General features: G+C 44.0%; 1 protein-coding gene across 3 annotated transcripts in view; it reads right to left on the bottom strand.

The window, feature by feature from the left end:
* MICAL1 (microtubule associated monooxygenase, calponin and LIM domain containing 1) overlaps positions 1 to 17,591 on the bottom strand; it is a 47,353-nt gene that overhangs the window by 24,432 nt on the left and 5,330 nt on the right. For all 3 annotated transcript variants that reach the window (XM_079982510.1, XM_079982509.1, XM_079982511.1), the window contains exons 2-3: positions 4,871 to 5,165; positions 1,227 to 1,434 (exon numbers count right to left, since the gene is read on the bottom strand). In XM_079982510.1, coding sequence (XP_079838636.1) covers positions 1,227 to 1,434; positions 4,871 to 5,134 — 472 coding nt within the window. In that variant the 5' untranslated portion in view covers positions 5,135 to 5,165. The remainder of the gene's footprint in view (positions 1 to 1,226; positions 1,435 to 4,870; positions 5,166 to 17,591) is intronic.

Raw genomic sequence — 17,591 nt, forward strand, 5'->3', positions numbered from 1 at the left:
GTCAGCTAATTCCTCTGCCACACCGGCAATTTGACCGATTTATTTACTTACACAATTTAATACCGTATTTTTTGCTCTATAGGACACACTTTTTCCCCTCCAAAAATTGAGGGGAAATGTGTGTGCGTCCTATGGAGCGAATGCAGGCTCCTTGGCTTCAGCGATAGCAACGCTAAGCCTCCGAAGCGCAGAGGGAGCACTCCCTCTGTACTCCAAAGGCTTCATGTTGCTTTCGCTGAAGCCTGGAGAGCCAGAGGCGTCGGTGCGCACCGACCCCTCTCGCCCTCCAGGCTTCAGGGATAGCCGTGCGCAGCCCCTCCAGCAGGGAGAAGCTGCACGGGGCTATGGCTTCTTTAGCCCCCCGCAGCTTCTCCCGGGAGGGAGAGGTTGCGTGGGGCTAAAGAGGAAGCCAAAGCAGCCAGTGGGATCCATCCCACTGGCTGCCTTGGCTTGTGCCATAGCTGCGTGCAGCCCCTCCGGCAGGGAGAGGTTACGCACATCCTGTATGCTGCTCTTTGGGGCTGGGGGGGAAATAAGATTTTTTCCCTTGATTTCCCCCCCTAAAAACTGGGTGTGCCCTATGGTCCGGTGTGCCCTATGGAGCGAAAAATACGGTAATTTATTTGAAACACTGATCCAATGCTGTTCTTTCTGAATTGGTACCACCTTGATGTACAGTTACTTTCTTGAGATGTACAGTTTAATTTGGGTACCCATTGCAGTTCCCTCAATGAAACACAATCCTCCTTATGAGACACACCATAGAATCGTAGAGCTGGAAGAGACCATGGGGGTCAACTAGTTCAACCCCCTGCAATGCAGGAATCTTTTTGCTCCATGTGGGGCTCAAACTCACAACCCTGAGATTAAAGCCTCATGTTCCATCGACTGAGCTATCTAGTAAGAACCAATTCCTGAGAAGGCCCTTTCAAAAGCAGAAATGCTACATTTTGCAGTAAATGTTCAGTTTACATAGGGATGCTGGACCTTTAAATGCAATTTTAAATGGCTTTTTCAGTAAACACTTTTTAGACAAAGCCATTTATTTATTTATTTATTTATTTAGTTAGTTAGTTAGTTAGTTAGTTAGTTTTATTCTTATTCTTATTCCAACCTACCCACTCCCACCACTACTAGCTCCCATTAGCTGGTAATGCTGGTTTCTCGCCACTGTTCCATAATGTTGAAGATCCTTTCCCTGCCCTGGTCCATTCTGCATTACTTACTGATGTGATCCAAGGATCCTGTGCAGAAGTGGCCATAGAATTTCTTAGCTCCCAGAGCCCGCAGGTCTTGGATGCTGAAAGGCCAAAGGTGCAGCACATTGTTCCGGGAAAAGGAGTCTCTCTTCTCCACCACCACCACGTGGGCTCCAAGGAAGGCCAGTTCAATCGCCGAGCGGAGGCCGCAAGGGCCTGCCCCAATAATCAGGCACTGGAAAAAGATTTATCACCGGGTGGTAAGTTTATAAAATGGTGCCATAAAGGAGACAGTGCTTACACTTGGAAGGTGCCGTGGCCACAGCCTCTGGAGCGGGCAGGTAACATACAATCCATAAGAGTGACTGTGAGCTTGGCATTGTGTCAAAAGAGCAGGCGGGCACAATCCTGCTTTTCAGAGGCAAAGGAAGACCCAGGAGCCTCTGCAGCAGGCATGTCCAAAGTCCAACTCAGGGGCCTAATCCGGCCTGTCAGTTGGTTTAATCTGGCCCCTGTAGCAGCTTACTTCCTGAGTGACCTAAAAAAAGGTTAACAACTTCAGTCCTAAAAAAAAGGTTAACAACTTTGGTTGGCCCTTTGGTCAACCCTCACGGCCCTTCACTTCATCAAATCTGGCCCTCTTTGAAAAAAGTTTGGACACCACTGCTCTGCAGTTAACTGTTTTTTGCCATTACCATGGTCTTGTCTCCTCACTACTATAAATGCCTTCTTCAGGGATTTTTTTTTCAAAAAAAAAACCTGTTTTAGCACGGAACTTAAGTCTGGTAAACCCACACAGAGTGACTTGTCTCAGTCTCCTTCAGCAAAGCAGCCGTTCAATCACATGAGTGGACAGTCAGAATTTGAATCATGCTTTGTTGCAACAGATCCAGCCATACGGGAAGTTCTTAAACATCCACCAAGATTTTTTGCAACAGATGTTTACACTCTAAACCACCTAAGGCCCGATGCTGCCCATCTTGCCTGTACACCCCAACAAGTCACTGCAGATCCAAACATTATTTTTGCAGTGCATTCCGAGATCTGCTACATACTTCTGAGCCCTACTCTCAGAGCGAACGTTTAAGGCTTATCTTGGCAATCGCCTCAAGCTGAACTGCTTAGCCTCCGTTCAAAGGCAGTTTGAATCCGTATATGGGGTTGGGAGGAAGGCAGCCCTTGCTCCATAGAGCAGAACCTCACAGACCAGCACCAAGCATCCTTGGGAAGCTGCCAAAGGTCGGTGTTTGGGATCCAGGCTGAGAAATGGACGCTTTTATGGACACTGGTTTGGGGATCAAAACCGGGAAAGGGAGGGTGGGATTAGGGAATCCGAAGGGTGTTAAAATATAATCTGTTTAGATCTTGTTTATATGTTTATTTCTTTTCTGTAACTTTTATGGAATGTGGAAAAATCGTGGAAGGGAAATTTGGGCCGACTTTAGGAAAAAGGTTTAAGATTAAGTTAAAATTGGGTTTTTTAATCTAAATAGATATAAGGTTTGAAAAATAAATTGAGGAATGAAAGAAAGAAGAAAAGGAAAATAATAGCAGGACTTAACAAAATTATTAAGTTAAGGGTGAGAAATAAGATAAGAACTTGTTGAGCGGATAGTAATGAAATTATAATACAGAAGGGGGAGGTGTGAGGAGGTCGAGGAAATAAGGTTTAAGAGAAAAAAAGGATTGAAATTATACTTGTATTTTGTTTGCATATGTTTGTATGTTTTTGTGTTTTAATGGAAACCTCAATAAATATCATTTAAAAAAAAAAAAAAGGAAGCTGCCAAAGGTCAACCCCATTCCTGCCAGTGGTTCCCCCCTTAAAAAGAAATTCAGCCTGATGCTCCTAGCCGAGTCTAGCCACAAAATGGCAGTCTCCCATAAGATGGCATAGCTTTGTTCCAGGACAGGGCATTGTGGGAAATTCAATCAACCATCCCTAGCTGCCCAGCAAAGGCTCAGAGAGATTTACAGGGCCCCTTCCTTGCCATCCAGTGCTTTGTGCACAGTAAGCCCAGCAAGGCCCCCCAGAGTCCCCTTTGTCTCCAGTTCTCTCAAACCTAAAGCCAGCCCTGGACAGAGTACAGAGTCACAAAGTGACATGGAGCTAAGAGTCACTCATCATCCGCGGCAATGTTCATATAACCACAGTCCAGACTGTTCAGCACTTCACATTCCCAAAGCTCCACAAGCTCAGCAAAGAGTCACGTTTTCCCAGCAACAACCTGTTGCTGCTTAAGTGCTAGGAAGATGTTAAGTGTTTCTGAAACAGAAGCTCACTCCCAAGGGAATGCAACTAGGAAACAATACAAAGTACCAATTTACCATCCTGTAGGCTTTTCTGTCCCGTGGTTACTTGGCCATATGATTTAGCACAAAAGTAGGGCATTTAATCCCCCTGCAACACATTCTTACGTGCGGTAACAGTTGGAGTCTCGACCACAAGGGCTCCCTGCATTTCTCACATGGCTGGATTGTCAATTATATTAGGCATCCCTGGGTGTGATGTTAAGCAGGGAAGGTGGTTCTCCTGAGCTACAGGGTTTCATGGACAGAATCTTTTAACAGCCACTCAGAGCTCCTTTGGGAGGAAGAGTGGAATAGAAATTTAATAAATAAAATTAATATATATATAAAGGAATGGCTTCTCTTTCTTTCCTTTCCTTCAGGTTTCCAATTCCAAGTGTTTACATATTTTGAAAGATTTTCACAACACTGGTCTTTCTCAATTGTTCCTTTTAATTTTAATTGACGTTTTGTTGTTTTGAGGTTTTATGAAGAAACCATACTGCATCATCTCCATTTGCTTATGTGTGATGATCGGTTTGTTGGTGGCGATGCAATTAAATCTTGATTTTAATGCATAAAGTGAACTTTGGAAGGGTTCTTCAGGAGCACAATTGCCTACACGTTTGGAAATCAATGGAAACCCCACCATTATCAGTGCGAGTTATCTTTTAGAATAACAGGAACACAACAGACAATCTACTTCTGTAAGTTAAGAACTAGGAAGTAATGATAAAACATTGTAGCAATGCACGTAGAGGTAGGCAGAACTAATGTTTACATTATGTATAGCAACAAATCAGGAATTGGAGGTAGAGATACAGCAACCACAGAATACGAAAAATAACCCATATATGATCATCTGTACTGCTGAAGTTTAGCACACATTTAAGAAACAGGCCTGCATCTGGGAAACACGGGAAGATGGTCCTTGGTATTGGTCACCAGGGGAGAGGCCTAGTATGTTCAGCATCTCATGTGATCACCATCAAGTAGACAAGGGCTGCAGATCCTTCAGCCCATGGACCAAACCTGGTCCACCAGGTGTTCCTATTTGGCCCACACAGCCATTTTTCTAAAACCACTTGCACCTGCCGCACATCTGATGTCATTTGTGACATCAGGTGTGAGGCAGGTAGAGACACGGCTGCAAAAACTGAACCCCTGGCACATCAACTGATGCATAGAAAGTTCAATCCTCCTTTGTGTAGCATCTCCCCCGGTGGGCAAACGTTGACAGGTGGGCAGCACAAATGACCTGTCAAAAGTTGGCCGCTCAGGGTGGTGGAGATAAAGATGTGGCCCGCCAGGCTGAAAAGGTTCCCCCAACCCTGAAGTAGGCTATTCTCTGCAGCATAGCAACCGCAGTTCTGCCACCTTACCTTGGTGTTGGCGCATGCTGTCCCCTGATCATAGTCTTTGTGCCCGGCCTTCTTGTCTAGCTTGGTCCACAAAGCCTTGGCACTCCAGTAGTTGAGGCGAGACTTGAGTTTGTGATAGAACTGGAGCTGGCCAGTATGCTCCAGTCCCAGGTGTCTGCAAAGCGCCTCAAAACTTCCCAGCACCTCTTTGCACTGCTTGGCGTGGAGAAAAGTGTCGAAGAGCGAATGAGACAGATTGGACTGCTCCCCATTCTGCTGGCTCATCCTCCTGGGAACTCAGGGGCAAAGAAGAAGCCTGGAAAAGAAAGAAAGCAACAGGTGAGCATCAACAGCTCCTTTGGCATTGAAAGGCAACACCCAACAGCAGGACGTAACTCAAGCTTAGGCATGAGAGCAGATCTCAATACAGAAAGTCATCTTTCTTAGAGTTATGCATGCAGTATGAGCAGACACCTAAGTCTGAAGGCAATGTGTCTTATATGAGCTATTCCAGGGGTGGGGGAACTCTTTGGCCTGGCAGGCCAGGTCTTTATCTTCCTGCACCCCATGACCCAATTTAATAGATGCAAGAGAAATAGTGAGCACACCAGCTGATTGACAAGCGGGCTTGATATGGGGGAAATAGCCCCATGGGGCCAGACTAGACCCCTGCCTAGTCAAGATTGGCCTACGGCCTAGAAGCTCCCCACCCCTGATTATAACAACAACAACACTTCTAGCGTCTAGAGGTCAGGTGTTAACTGTGATAGGTATATACAGACTGTCAAATCCCAAAGAAACATATTTACGTATTTGAAAAGCCCTGAGTCATATTTAGCACAGAAAATGGAAAGAGCATAAAAACATATGCTTATTCCCAGTTAGGGCGCACATTTTGCCCTCAGCAGCATTAGGAAAAATCCAAGCTCTACCTCCAAGCAAAGGTCTGTCTCCTTTCACAAACAAGGCCAGCAGTCAGTGTGAAAATGTTGCACACCATGGTTGACTCATGCATGTCGGGACCAGAGAAATAGCTGGGAAGTTATCTGAAGTGGGGAAAAACCACTTGCTTTTCCCCTTAGTCCATTTGCATCCCACTCACCAAGTCTGGCCTACAGAGTACGCATGAAAAGTCTTAATTCAGGCTTGCTTTGTGCTAAACAGCAGATCTACAGAAGACTGGAGGTTACACAAGATTCGGCTGCTCTTTCTTAATCAATATTAATTCTGGAATGCAAGATATACAGACTTTAGCAAAGAAGGCAGGAATAGAAAACACTGTAGCAAACAAGGAAACTTTTTTTTTTTAATAAATATTTGTTGAGATTTTTTTAAATATGAAATGCAAAAATGATAAACAATATAACATGTATCATAACACATTTTTCAAAACTTCTTTGGACTCCCTCACGTCTCCCACTCCCACTTACATCATTGTAAATTTTTTCCAGCAATTTATCATCTTATTTATATTCTTAAATCTTGTTCAATTAATTTAATCTAATCTCCAAAAGTTTTATGTTTTCCTCAATCTCACTTATCGTCAAATTCAAATCTAATTCAATGGTAGGCAATTATTTATGATCTAGCATCCTTCTTAGCATTCGACCAAATTACAATACTTTTGTAAATAAATCTTGAATTTCTTCCAGTCTTCTTCAACCTTCTCTTCTCCCAGGTCTCGAATTCTACCAGTCATCTCGGCCAGTTGCATATAGTCCATCAGCTGCATCTGCCACTCTTCCAGTGTGGGTAGATCTTGAGTTTTCCAGCTCTTAGCGATAAGTATCCTTGCTGCCGTTGTTGCATACATAAAAAATGTTCAGTCCTTCTTTAACACCTTCTGGCCGACAATGCCCAGAAGGAAGGCCTCTGGTTTCTTAGTGAAGGTATACTTAAATACCTTTTTCAACTCATTATATATCATTTCCCAGAAGGCCTTCACTCTAGGGCAAGTCCACCAGAGGTGAAAGAATGTTCCTTCATGTTCTTTACATTTCCAACATTTATTATCAGACAAATGGTATATTTTGGCAAGTTTAACTGGGGTCATGTACCATCTATATATCATTTTCATTACATTTTCCTTCAAAGCATTACATGCAGTGAAGTTCAGCCCAGTGGTCCACAACCTTTCCCAGTCCTCAAACATGATATTATGCCCAATATCCTGAGCCCACTTTATCATAACCGATTTAACCATTTCGTCTTGTGTATTCCATTTCAACAGCAAGTTATACATTCTTGATAATACCTTAGTTTTTGGCTCTAACAATTCTGTTTCCAACTTCGATTTCTCCACCTGGAACCCTACCTTTTTGTCATTTTTAAAAACTTCTTTAATCTGAGCGTAATGTAACCAGTCTCGCACTTTATCCTTCATTTTCTCCAAACTCTGCAATTTCCAATTGTCTCCGTCTTTTTCTAATATTTCCCAATATTTTGGCCATTTGGCCTCCATATTGGGTCTTTTTCGGGCCTTAGCTTCCAGAGGTGAAAGCCACCTCGGAGTTTTGTTTTCCAATAAGTCTTTGTATTTTGTCCAGACATTAAAAACTGCTTTCCTGACAATATGGTTCTTGAAGACCTTATTGATCTTAACCTTATCGTACCATAGGTATGCATGCCAACCAAAAGCATTGTTAAACCCTTCCAGATCCAATACGTCAGTGTCTTCAAGAAGTAGCCAGTCTTTTAGCCAGCAAAAGGCTGCGGCTTCATAGTACAACTTTAGGTCCGGCAGGGCAAAGCCCCCTCTTTCTTTCGCATCAGTTAGTATCTTAAACTTAATTCTGGGCTTTTTGCCCTGCCAGACAAATTTAGATATATCTCTCTGCCACTTCCGGAAGCACTCTGTCTTATCCACAATCTGCAATGTTTGAAACAAAAACAACATCTTTGGCAATACATTCATCTTAACAGCAGCAATTCGGCCTAACAAAGAAAGCTTCAATTTTGTCCAACTATCCAAATCTCTCTTAATTTCAAACCAACATTTTTCGTAGTTATCCTTAAATAGACTCAGATTTTTTGCTGTTATGTTTACCCCTAGGTACTTTACTTTTTTAACCACAGTTAGTTCTGTTTCTCTCTGAAACTGTTCCGACTCTGCATCTGTCAGATTTTTCCCCAACACCTTAGTTTTCTGTTTATTTAGTTTAAATCCCGCCACCCGACCAAAATCTTGGATCAGTTGTAATACTCTTTTTGTACTAGATTCTGGCTCCTGCAGGGTCAGAACTAGGTCATCTGCAAAAGCTTTAAGTTTATATTGTTTCGCTCCGACCTGAATCCCTTCCACCAACCGGTCCCCTCTAATCATATTCAAGAGCACCTCCAAACAAGGAAACTGATGAAGTGATTAATCTGCACATGTGTACTGATTTTCAAGAAATGAGTCTGTATATTTCTAACAAGAATGTTATGGGCAGTTGATATACTTGTCCTGCTGCAGCTTATTCATATTCAGGAGAAGGAGGAGTGATGTGTTTACCTGCTGTCAATGATACAGCTGTAATTTGGAAGCACTACAAAGCAGCCTGCACATTTTCCTAACCGCAGCCCTAAGTTTCCTAACACAGTGACTTGCTCGGCGTTCTGTACTAATTTCCCCCAGCTTCGTGGTTAGCAACTTCCTGTGCGCCCACTCAACCACATTTGTTGCTAAAGAAGACTAACACAGGCTGGAAAATTTCCTTGCAGTGTCTAAAGACTTCTTTCTGGTTTGCAGAAGCCAATGTGCACACACATCTCATTATATATATATATAAATCGATAAATCGTTTACTAACCATGGAGAAAGAGCTATTTCCGTCTTGCCTTCTGCACACAGAAATGATAATAAAACAGTTGACTGGTTTAACTTCTGCTAATGAAGTTTCTTTCAAGTGCTTTGCATATTTTCAGGCATGCATTGCATGGAGAAAGTTGTCTTTCATTGAAATCAGTCAGCTTTCCTTGCCTAGAATGCTGGCTTCTTAGCACTGTTGTAAACAAAAATTGCCCTTTTCCCTTATGGGGTATCCAAGAGCCCATATAGAGTCCTTACATAGGTTCCCTATTGGTAGGAGAAAATAACAGAGGCCAACCAGAGAATACTGAGAAGCAAAGCAGCTAGTAAGCCCGATCTTTATTGATCTGTTGCAACAGGGTCCTCACTCACCACACAAGGGAGGGAGGAGGAACCCAGAACAATGGCGCGCAAGGCCTTATAAAGACTTTTGAAATTGCCACCCTGTAGATCAAGACCTTAATGGATCACCCCTTCATGGATCACTGCCTTGCCGTGGCGAAGGGGCTTGAATAACTCAGAGAAGCTATGAACTATGCCGAGCAGGGCACCCAAGATCATAGTGGAGAGTTTTGACCAAACGTGATCCACCTGGAGCAGGAACCGGCAAGCCACTCCAGTATCCCTGCCAAGAAAACTCCATGGACAAAGACAAAAGGCATATAAAAGTTATGACGCTGGAAGATGAGCCCCTCAGGTTGGAAGGCGTCCAGCATGCTACTGGGGAAGAGCGGAGGGCAAGTACAAGTAGATCCAGAGCTGATGAAGCGGCTGGGCCAAAGCCGAAAGGACGCTCAGTTGCAGATATGCCTGGAAGCGAAAGGAAAGTCCAATGCTGTAAAGAAAAATACAAGATGGATAGTGTTCTCGAAGCTACCAGCATGAGTTTGACCAAACTGTGGGAGGCAGTGGAAGACAGAAGTGCCTGGCGTGCTCTGGTCCATGGGGTCACGAAGAGTCGGACACGACTAAACGACTAAACAACAGATCAAGACCACCCCCAGAAACATCATACATACATCACAGAAGTGGTATAACCTAAGACCACCCCCCAGATACATCACACCTACATCACAAAAAAGGCAGTCTAAAACAGAAATTTGAAAGTTGTTTTTCTCCTGTCATTGTTTATCTCCTGTCTGGCAGGTTACTTGATTGGATTGACTGGGGAGCCTGGCCAGTCTTTTGTAATGATAAATACTTAGTTCCTGGGCCAGGTCACAGGCTCACACCCTATTCATATCTTAAAGACAGGATTTATGAGGAAAGAGACAATGGGGAGGTTTCCCACTTTGACCTTGCAGAGAAAACATTTGCTCAGTTTAGGAAGCAAAATGGTTCCAGGTTGGTCTTCCTGTGCTGATCTATGTACGTGCTTGGTTGGTACACTTATGAACATTACCATATATTTAAGACCTCAAAATTCCTATCACAGCACCAGGGCATTAATTTATTTTTTTACTTAATGCAGCTGTGAAGTCAGTGGGCAGCCAATTTGATCAAGGAAGTGTTGTTTTGGTGCAGGTGTTTAATCCATCTGCCCCATGTTTTCCTGATTAAACTCGCCCTCCCCAATATGCCTATTGTGTGTGATACAGGAACTTGTATCATGCCAGTATTTTTCTCTGAATGGAAGAAATAGCAAGTGTGTGTGTGCGTGTGCGCGTGTGTGTGTGCACATATACACACATCTGTGTGAGAGCAATTTAAATCAGGCAAACAGTGCAGGGATAATAAGTTTAAAATATTCACCTCTGTGCTTCTTCCCTAATCAAATTAGCACTCACAAATTCCATGGCTGCATTTAGCTAAACATTAAACACTGCAGCTCTCATGTCATAGAAGGTGGTGAACTCTCATTAGTTAAAGGTTTTTAAGCAGAGGCTGGACAGTTACCTATCAGTGGTGGTGTGGCAGTGGATGTCCTGCTCTGTTTGTGAGTCCTTCCAACTCTAAAATACGTTTTTCCTCAATATATGTTTCATCTTGTACAAACATCTTTATGCTCAGTGTTAACAGCTGAGTTGTACAAAGACTCTGGGCTTGAAAGCTATGTCCACTACAGAGTTTGTAACATTTTTGTTGATCCTTAGAATGCTGTGGATTTTGGAATATTTCTTGTGAACCAACATGACTCCCTTTGCTTTTTTCACAGATCTCCAGAGTTGCCCCACATGAACCGAAAAATGGGGAGGTTGGTTGGTGGCATCATAGCACTCAGTCAGAACAAACCCAGTGTGATTTCTCGTGGTATGGCAAAGAAAACATGCGGCACATGTCCTCTTTCTGGATTACTTGGAGAAATGAAGGAAATAATTTGATTTAGTGCAAAAAATTCCCCCACATGAGATGCACAGGCCTCTCCCCAGAGAGGACATGCAAGAGTTACCCTTTACCACACATTACCCCGGGGTGTTGGGGGGTAGTATGCCATGAGGTGGGGGGGACACATAATGCTCCCTCTAGGGTAGCTTGTCCACCTTTGGTCCTCACTTTGCACTCAGCTCTGATCTGTGACTCCTAGAAGCTGTCAGCATGCAATAGTGGCCACACCCCAGGAAACGGCTTCAACAGGCCAGCTAAACCAGGTGAGGGTAGCTGATGTGTCTCAAACCCTCTGTGAGTCAGGAATTTCCCCTGCATGTGAAGAAAGGCTTCAGTGGATTGAGCGGATGAGACCAATAGTGGGTCCAACAAGTCAAGAAGGTGGTTTCTGCATGTGATGTAGGGTGCATGTGGGACTCGTCAACCAGGGAAGGTAGCTCAACTAGGAGAAGGAAGACTCTGATCTTAAACCTCTACTGCCTTGCGGGATATCTTTGGAAGAAGACAAGACTAAGGAGCAAACCCTACACAAATCTGGAGTGGCGTTCCTAAGGCTTTTGGATGGTGCCTTGTACACTTCCTTCCGGCAATTCCTGCAGCCAAGCTGATACCAAACATATTGCTCTGCTTTCCTTTGGACCGTATCAGCAAGGTGGGGTGTGTGTGTGTGTGTGTGTGTTGTCTCCTGGGCATCCCAGGACCTACACACTGCCCAGGCTTGCGTCCCAAAGAGGTCACTTTAGTGCTGGCTGCTAATGTAGTGCTTTGACCTCACCCCTAGAGGCGCACTCCATTGTCTCTTGAGACAAACGAATACCAACCCTGGACACGCACACATACAAAGAAAGTGCATTTCACTGACACTTCCTGATTACATGCAAATGTTTCCACAGTTTGTCAAGCATGCTGTTTGTCTTGGGAACCACTTTTACAAACCTCCAGTGTGTCACATGGTTATTCCCTCAAAATGAGGGGGCAGGAGAGGATTATTACATCATTTCTGCCTGCCTTCCCACTTCCTCTGTTCTCTATCTTCCAGACATGAAATACACCGGGGTCTGGCAACCCAATGAGTTCCTCTCTTTCAATCATTTTCTAACCACTTTGGCTATGGTTGGAGAGGAGGATTTGAATATATAACATTGAAAAGTGCTCTGTGCTGCAAGATTTACTCAGAAGTACACCCAGTGGTGTTTACTGCTGGAAAAGTATGCATGAGGGTACATGCTAACCCTAGAAGCAACAACAACAAAAAATTAGATTTTTTAAAAATGCTAACCGTTACATTTCAAACATTTGGGATTAATAAGCCTATGCTGACATCATCCAGAACTGGAAGCTGTTCATTATACAGTGAACACAAAGGACAATGGGAACCAAGACTATAATCCCTCCCCATGTATGATTAAGTCCTCCTCATTCCCCAGTGAGGGTCATGTAAGGCAGGAAACTGTCTGGGTACATTTGACTTGTAAATTAAACAGGGGGGTAGGTATGGAGGGAACCAACAGTGCCAAGTATTAGTAAACAGGATATTAGCCAGGAGACTCGCTATCTAAGGAAGTCTTTGAGGGCTGTTTCAATGCCCTCTCCTTTCAGTCCTTGAAACTTAAAGATTAAGTATCTTCTGACACTTGCAATTTGAAAGCATACGTCTCACCTTTTGAACACTTGGTGATCCAGACCCCAACCGCCATGCAATAAATTTCTCTGACGGTGGGAAAAAACACCCACCCAAATTTGGAAACAAATTTGTGAAACGAGCTACCTTGTTAGTGAAAACACACAACGGAAGTTACCTTAAAGACAAAGAAATATTTTACGGCATAGACTTTTGTGAATATTCCAGTAAAGCTTGTTTTCCTCAAAACTTTGAATCATGGCAAACTATATGCTGCCCAGGCTTAATCAGTAACTGTCTTTGCCAGTTGTTTGAACAGCATATAGGACCCTTTCCCAGAGACTCTTTCCCAAGGTTTCAACTCAGGGAAATATTTGAGATACACACAAAATCTGGTTGCATTTAACAGAGTCATCCTGTTAGCGCAAGGACCTCCTATGCAATGGGGTTTCTTTTCCCAATCCACTCCCTGTGCAACCCACCTCACCAGTGCAAAAAAAGACCTGTTTAGAGGGGCACAGGAGTTGCATAAGGAGAGGAAAGAAGAGGAAGAGGAAGTACTACTGCACAGGTGGAAATTCTTGCGCTAACTTTGTTGGCTATATCCCATCCCCAGACCCCAAGATCACCATCTGAGGTCCTTCTTCATGTGCCTCTTCCACAAGAGGTCCGGGGGGGTGGCAACACAAGAAGGGGCCTTTTCTGCAGTGGCTCCCTGTTTGTGGAATGCTCTCCCTGGGGAGGTTCATCTGGCACAGAGGTCAGCAAACTTTTTCAGCAGAGGGCCAGTCCACTGTCCCTCAGACCTTGTGGGGGGCCGAACTATATATTTTTTGGGGGGGTGAATGAATTCCTATGCCCCACAAATAACCCAGAGATGCATTTTAAATACAGTGGTGCCCCGCAAGACGAATGCCTCGCAAGACGAAAGGGTTTTCCGTTTTGGAGGTGCTTCGCAAAACGAATTTCCTATGGACTTGCTTCGCAAGACGAAGATGTCTTGCGAGTTCCTGCGGGGTTTTTTTCCTCCCCCTCCCTTTTTCTAAGCCGCTAAGCCGCTTATCTGCTTATCCGCTAAGCCGCTAATAGCGCTAATCCGCTAAGCCGTCAATGGGCTTGCTTCGCAAGACGAAAAAACCGCTAGACGAAGAGAATCGCGGAACGGATTCTTTTCGTCTTGCGAGGCACCACTGTAAATGCACACATTCTACTCATATAAAAACATGCTGATTCCCGGACCGTCCGCAGGCCAGATTTAGAAGGCGATTGGGCTGGATCCGGCCCCCAGGCCTTAGTTTGCCTACCCATGGTCTGGCGCTTTCATTATACACCTTCAGGCGCCACGTGAAAACGTTTCTCTTCAACCAGGCCTTTGGCTGATTAACATCTGATATACTTTCAAATGTATCGTGAGAGGGGAGATTATTGGTTTGTTTTTTTATCTTATTTTTGTTATGTATTTTGCATTTTTTGTTTTGTGGTTTTGTGGTGAAGTGGAGTGACAGTAAACATATGATCATCACAGCATGCAACATTGTGTTGAAGCAAAAGCCTTGGGCAGTGCTAAGAACATCTCAGAATCCATTCCCCCACCCACCCTTGTGCCAATAGCACTGATATAGAAAAACCTGCTTTAGAGACAAAGACAGAGATCAGGGGAGACACTCAAGAACATTAACCAATTGCACCTTGGAATTATTTATGTAATATCCTAAGCAACCAGCTGGTTCCTTAACCAATGAGGAAATGCTTGCGCCCTCAGACAGGCAGGCTCAGCATAGCTTGTTTAAAGGCTCTGCAGCACTGACTGCATCAAGCAATGTAGAGGGAGGCCTGGAGACACCATTTGTGTCTATCAGATTCTGTCTCTATTCAATATACAGCGGTAACGCCGGTTACGAACTTAATTCGTTCCGGAGGTCCGTTCTTGACCTGAAACCATTCTTAACCTGAGGTACCACTTTAGCTAATGAGACCTCCTGCTGCCGCCGCGTGATTTCTGTTCTCATCCTGAGGTAAAGTTCTTAACCCGAGGTACTACTTCTGGGTTAGCAGAGTCAGTAACCCAAAGTGTTTGTAACCCAAGGTGTTTGTAACCCAAGGTACCACTGTATTCCGAAGAGATTCAACTGGAGCAATAGACTGCAGGAGCAGCAATCTGACCTGAAAACGATCTGTTTGTCAATACTGCACACATAAGCAGGAAGATACAAAGAGCACTGCAGATATTTGCCTTCATCGTGCCTCCATCCTGCAACCACTGTTGAATAGGACTGTCTAAAGCCATAGACACCCCGTGTGCGGCTTGATTTCCAGGGCTGCCAAACACATGCATTTGTTTTGATCTTCTGCATACTAAATACCTGTGAAAGCCACACCCCTACTCTGAGATCCTTCCAAATATTTTGAAACTTCAGTGACTCCTATGCCCCCCACACCCACATCCTTGTGCTTTGTATCCACCACTCTGATGGAAAAGAACTGCCAGCCCCAGACTTCATACTCACAGCCCTCTCTTCACCCACAAGCATGCACTGCACAGGGGAGGAACAAGCCCTGACACTGGACTCCTCAGCCTCTGTAGGTGTGAGTTCAACGAGAAGATTAAAGGAGTATGTGATCCTGCTAAGTGATCTTGAGTAATTGCTCCCAGACAGGAAGAGAGGATTGAAGCAATGACCTTCCAAATCCCAAACCACTGCCTTAACCAAAGAAGGAACCTATCTTTTCAAAAGCACGCAACATCATTACACACAAACAAAAACCCTTCCCCAATGCAGTGCAGGATTGAAAGAAGCTTATGCAGAGAAATAAACAGACTGTGCACCTCTCGGCTACTACACATTTCATCAGAGAACCTGCATATCAAGCGTGATTACACAACTGGCATGATTACACACCTAGTTGTGTGACTCACATTTACAACAGATATTAAAAAAATAACACAGCACGCCACTAAGATGCAGACTGGGCTATCTTCCACTTTGGTGGCCTTACAAAAAGCTAACTTCAGTCCAGTTCGAAAGTAGTTTCTCCTTTAGCCAACCCTAACCTGCTTTTATTTTTCTGCAATTAGTGCAGGACATTGTGGGAGAGGGATAAGAGGCTGTGTATGCACCATACATTTAAAGCACATTATTTCCCCCAAAGAATTCTGGGAACTTTACGCCTCACACAGCTATCATACCCAGTACCCATATCAAACTACAGTTCCCAGAACACTTTGGGGGGAATAATCAGCTTCAAATGCACTGGGTGAGCAGAGTTTAAGATAAAAGGCAATCCAGAGGGCAAAGAAACATCTCTAAAAAAAAAGTTTAGCACCCATTGCTCACTCTAGGATGGCTGGTGCAACCATAGTCTAGATCAGGGGTTAGGGAACCTGTGGCCCTTGCAGTGTTGTTGGACTCCAACTTTCAGCAGCCCCAGCCAACTTGGACAACATGGACAGGAGCTGTCATTCATCAACATCTGGAGGACCACAGGTTCCTCACCCCTGATTTAAGGGGGAATGCAACCCACTCTGGAGTGGGGAGAACACCACTTTCCAGGGCAGAAGAAACCACCAACAGGACCTCTGTTTTTCCTGGACTGAGCTTTAGTTTAGCTACCATTTCTTCACTAAACCTATCCAGAGCTCGATTTCAGTTTTGCAAAAACAAACATCCAAATCCTTCTCTCTGTTATCGCTCGGAAATTCACCACCCAAACTTGTTTGCCAGCCTGCCTGAGCTTTATTCCCCATCTAACAGATTACAAACTTGTTCTGGGACTGTATGACAAAATATTACATCTTTAGTTTACCCATGTTATGAAGAAGGAGATCTTGCACATTAAAAATCAGGTCCTCACTCTAAAGAAAGCAGGCGCAGCTAGATGAAGGAGGCATTTTACTTTTTGCACTTTCTCCCCATCCCGAAATGTTAACATCTGCTAGAAGAAAAAGCAACTGTCAAGGTTCTGCAGTCCTTATCTACAGCTCTTGGTTGGTGATTATAACCATCACAGACAATACACTTCTCTGTTGAGTGGTAGGAAGGAATGACGGAAGACTGACCACTGACTCTAGACCAAGGACATCATCATGAATCACAGCGATTAGCAGGCTTTCAATTGACAATTTCACAAGATCTGGTGATAAGAGATGCCAAAACACCCATGTGACAGTGAGGTGAAGGAGAATTAGGGTGCTTCAGGAGGGGGGGGGGCATAACACAGTAAACATATTCTTCTGCTATTGCAGATGGGTTGTTTTTAAAAAGCATATAGGGTAAATCCAGGTTAAAAGCAGGGTAAATCCAGGTTAAAAGCAGGGTGAGGAATACAGGCTGGTATTTTGATACCCCCAATATTGCATGGAAGCTGCAAAAAAAAATAAAAAAAATTGCAACCATGAGGAGTAACCATTTCACAATGGTTGGAAGACCCTTTGTACAATGTTACTTCCTTACTGGAACAAACCCTGAGGTGCTAGGAGCAATCTGAATGCAAAGTATTCTGGTCTGACCTAGGAAGACATTTAAAAGAGTGCTAAAAGGCATAATTAATTATTAATCCTTGGGCAACGAAAGCAAAACAGACGAGGTGGCACAGTATGGTGCTGGAGACTTTGCACTGTAAACTGCACCTGCCTACCATTTCCTTCCGATATTCTGCACTAGATTGCAATTCCAAATATCATGTTTCCCTAGTGTCCTGTTCAGCCAATCATACTTAGGAAAATTGCATTCTTTCCCAAACTGGAATCATGCTATTCATGAATACACCAAGTAGAATGTAGGTTGGCTCCACATATATTAATTGGTGCCCGTTAGATATTTGTCATAATTAGTGAACAGCAACACAACCCTTCCTCCCATGCCCATACCACTTTATGAATTGGACTACAACTCTGATCAGCCTCAGCCAGCACAGTGATTCTGGCTGGGGCTGGTGGGAGCAGTAGCCCTAAACATCTGGAGGGCAAAGCTGCAATAAGCACATGCTGGATGAAAGCAAAACTTAAG

The sequence above is a fragment of the Podarcis cretensis genome (assembly GCF_951804945.1).
Source record: "Podarcis cretensis genome assembly, chromosome: 6".
Lineage (NCBI taxonomy): Eukaryota > Metazoa > Chordata > Lepidosauria > Squamata > Lacertidae > Podarcis > Podarcis cretensis.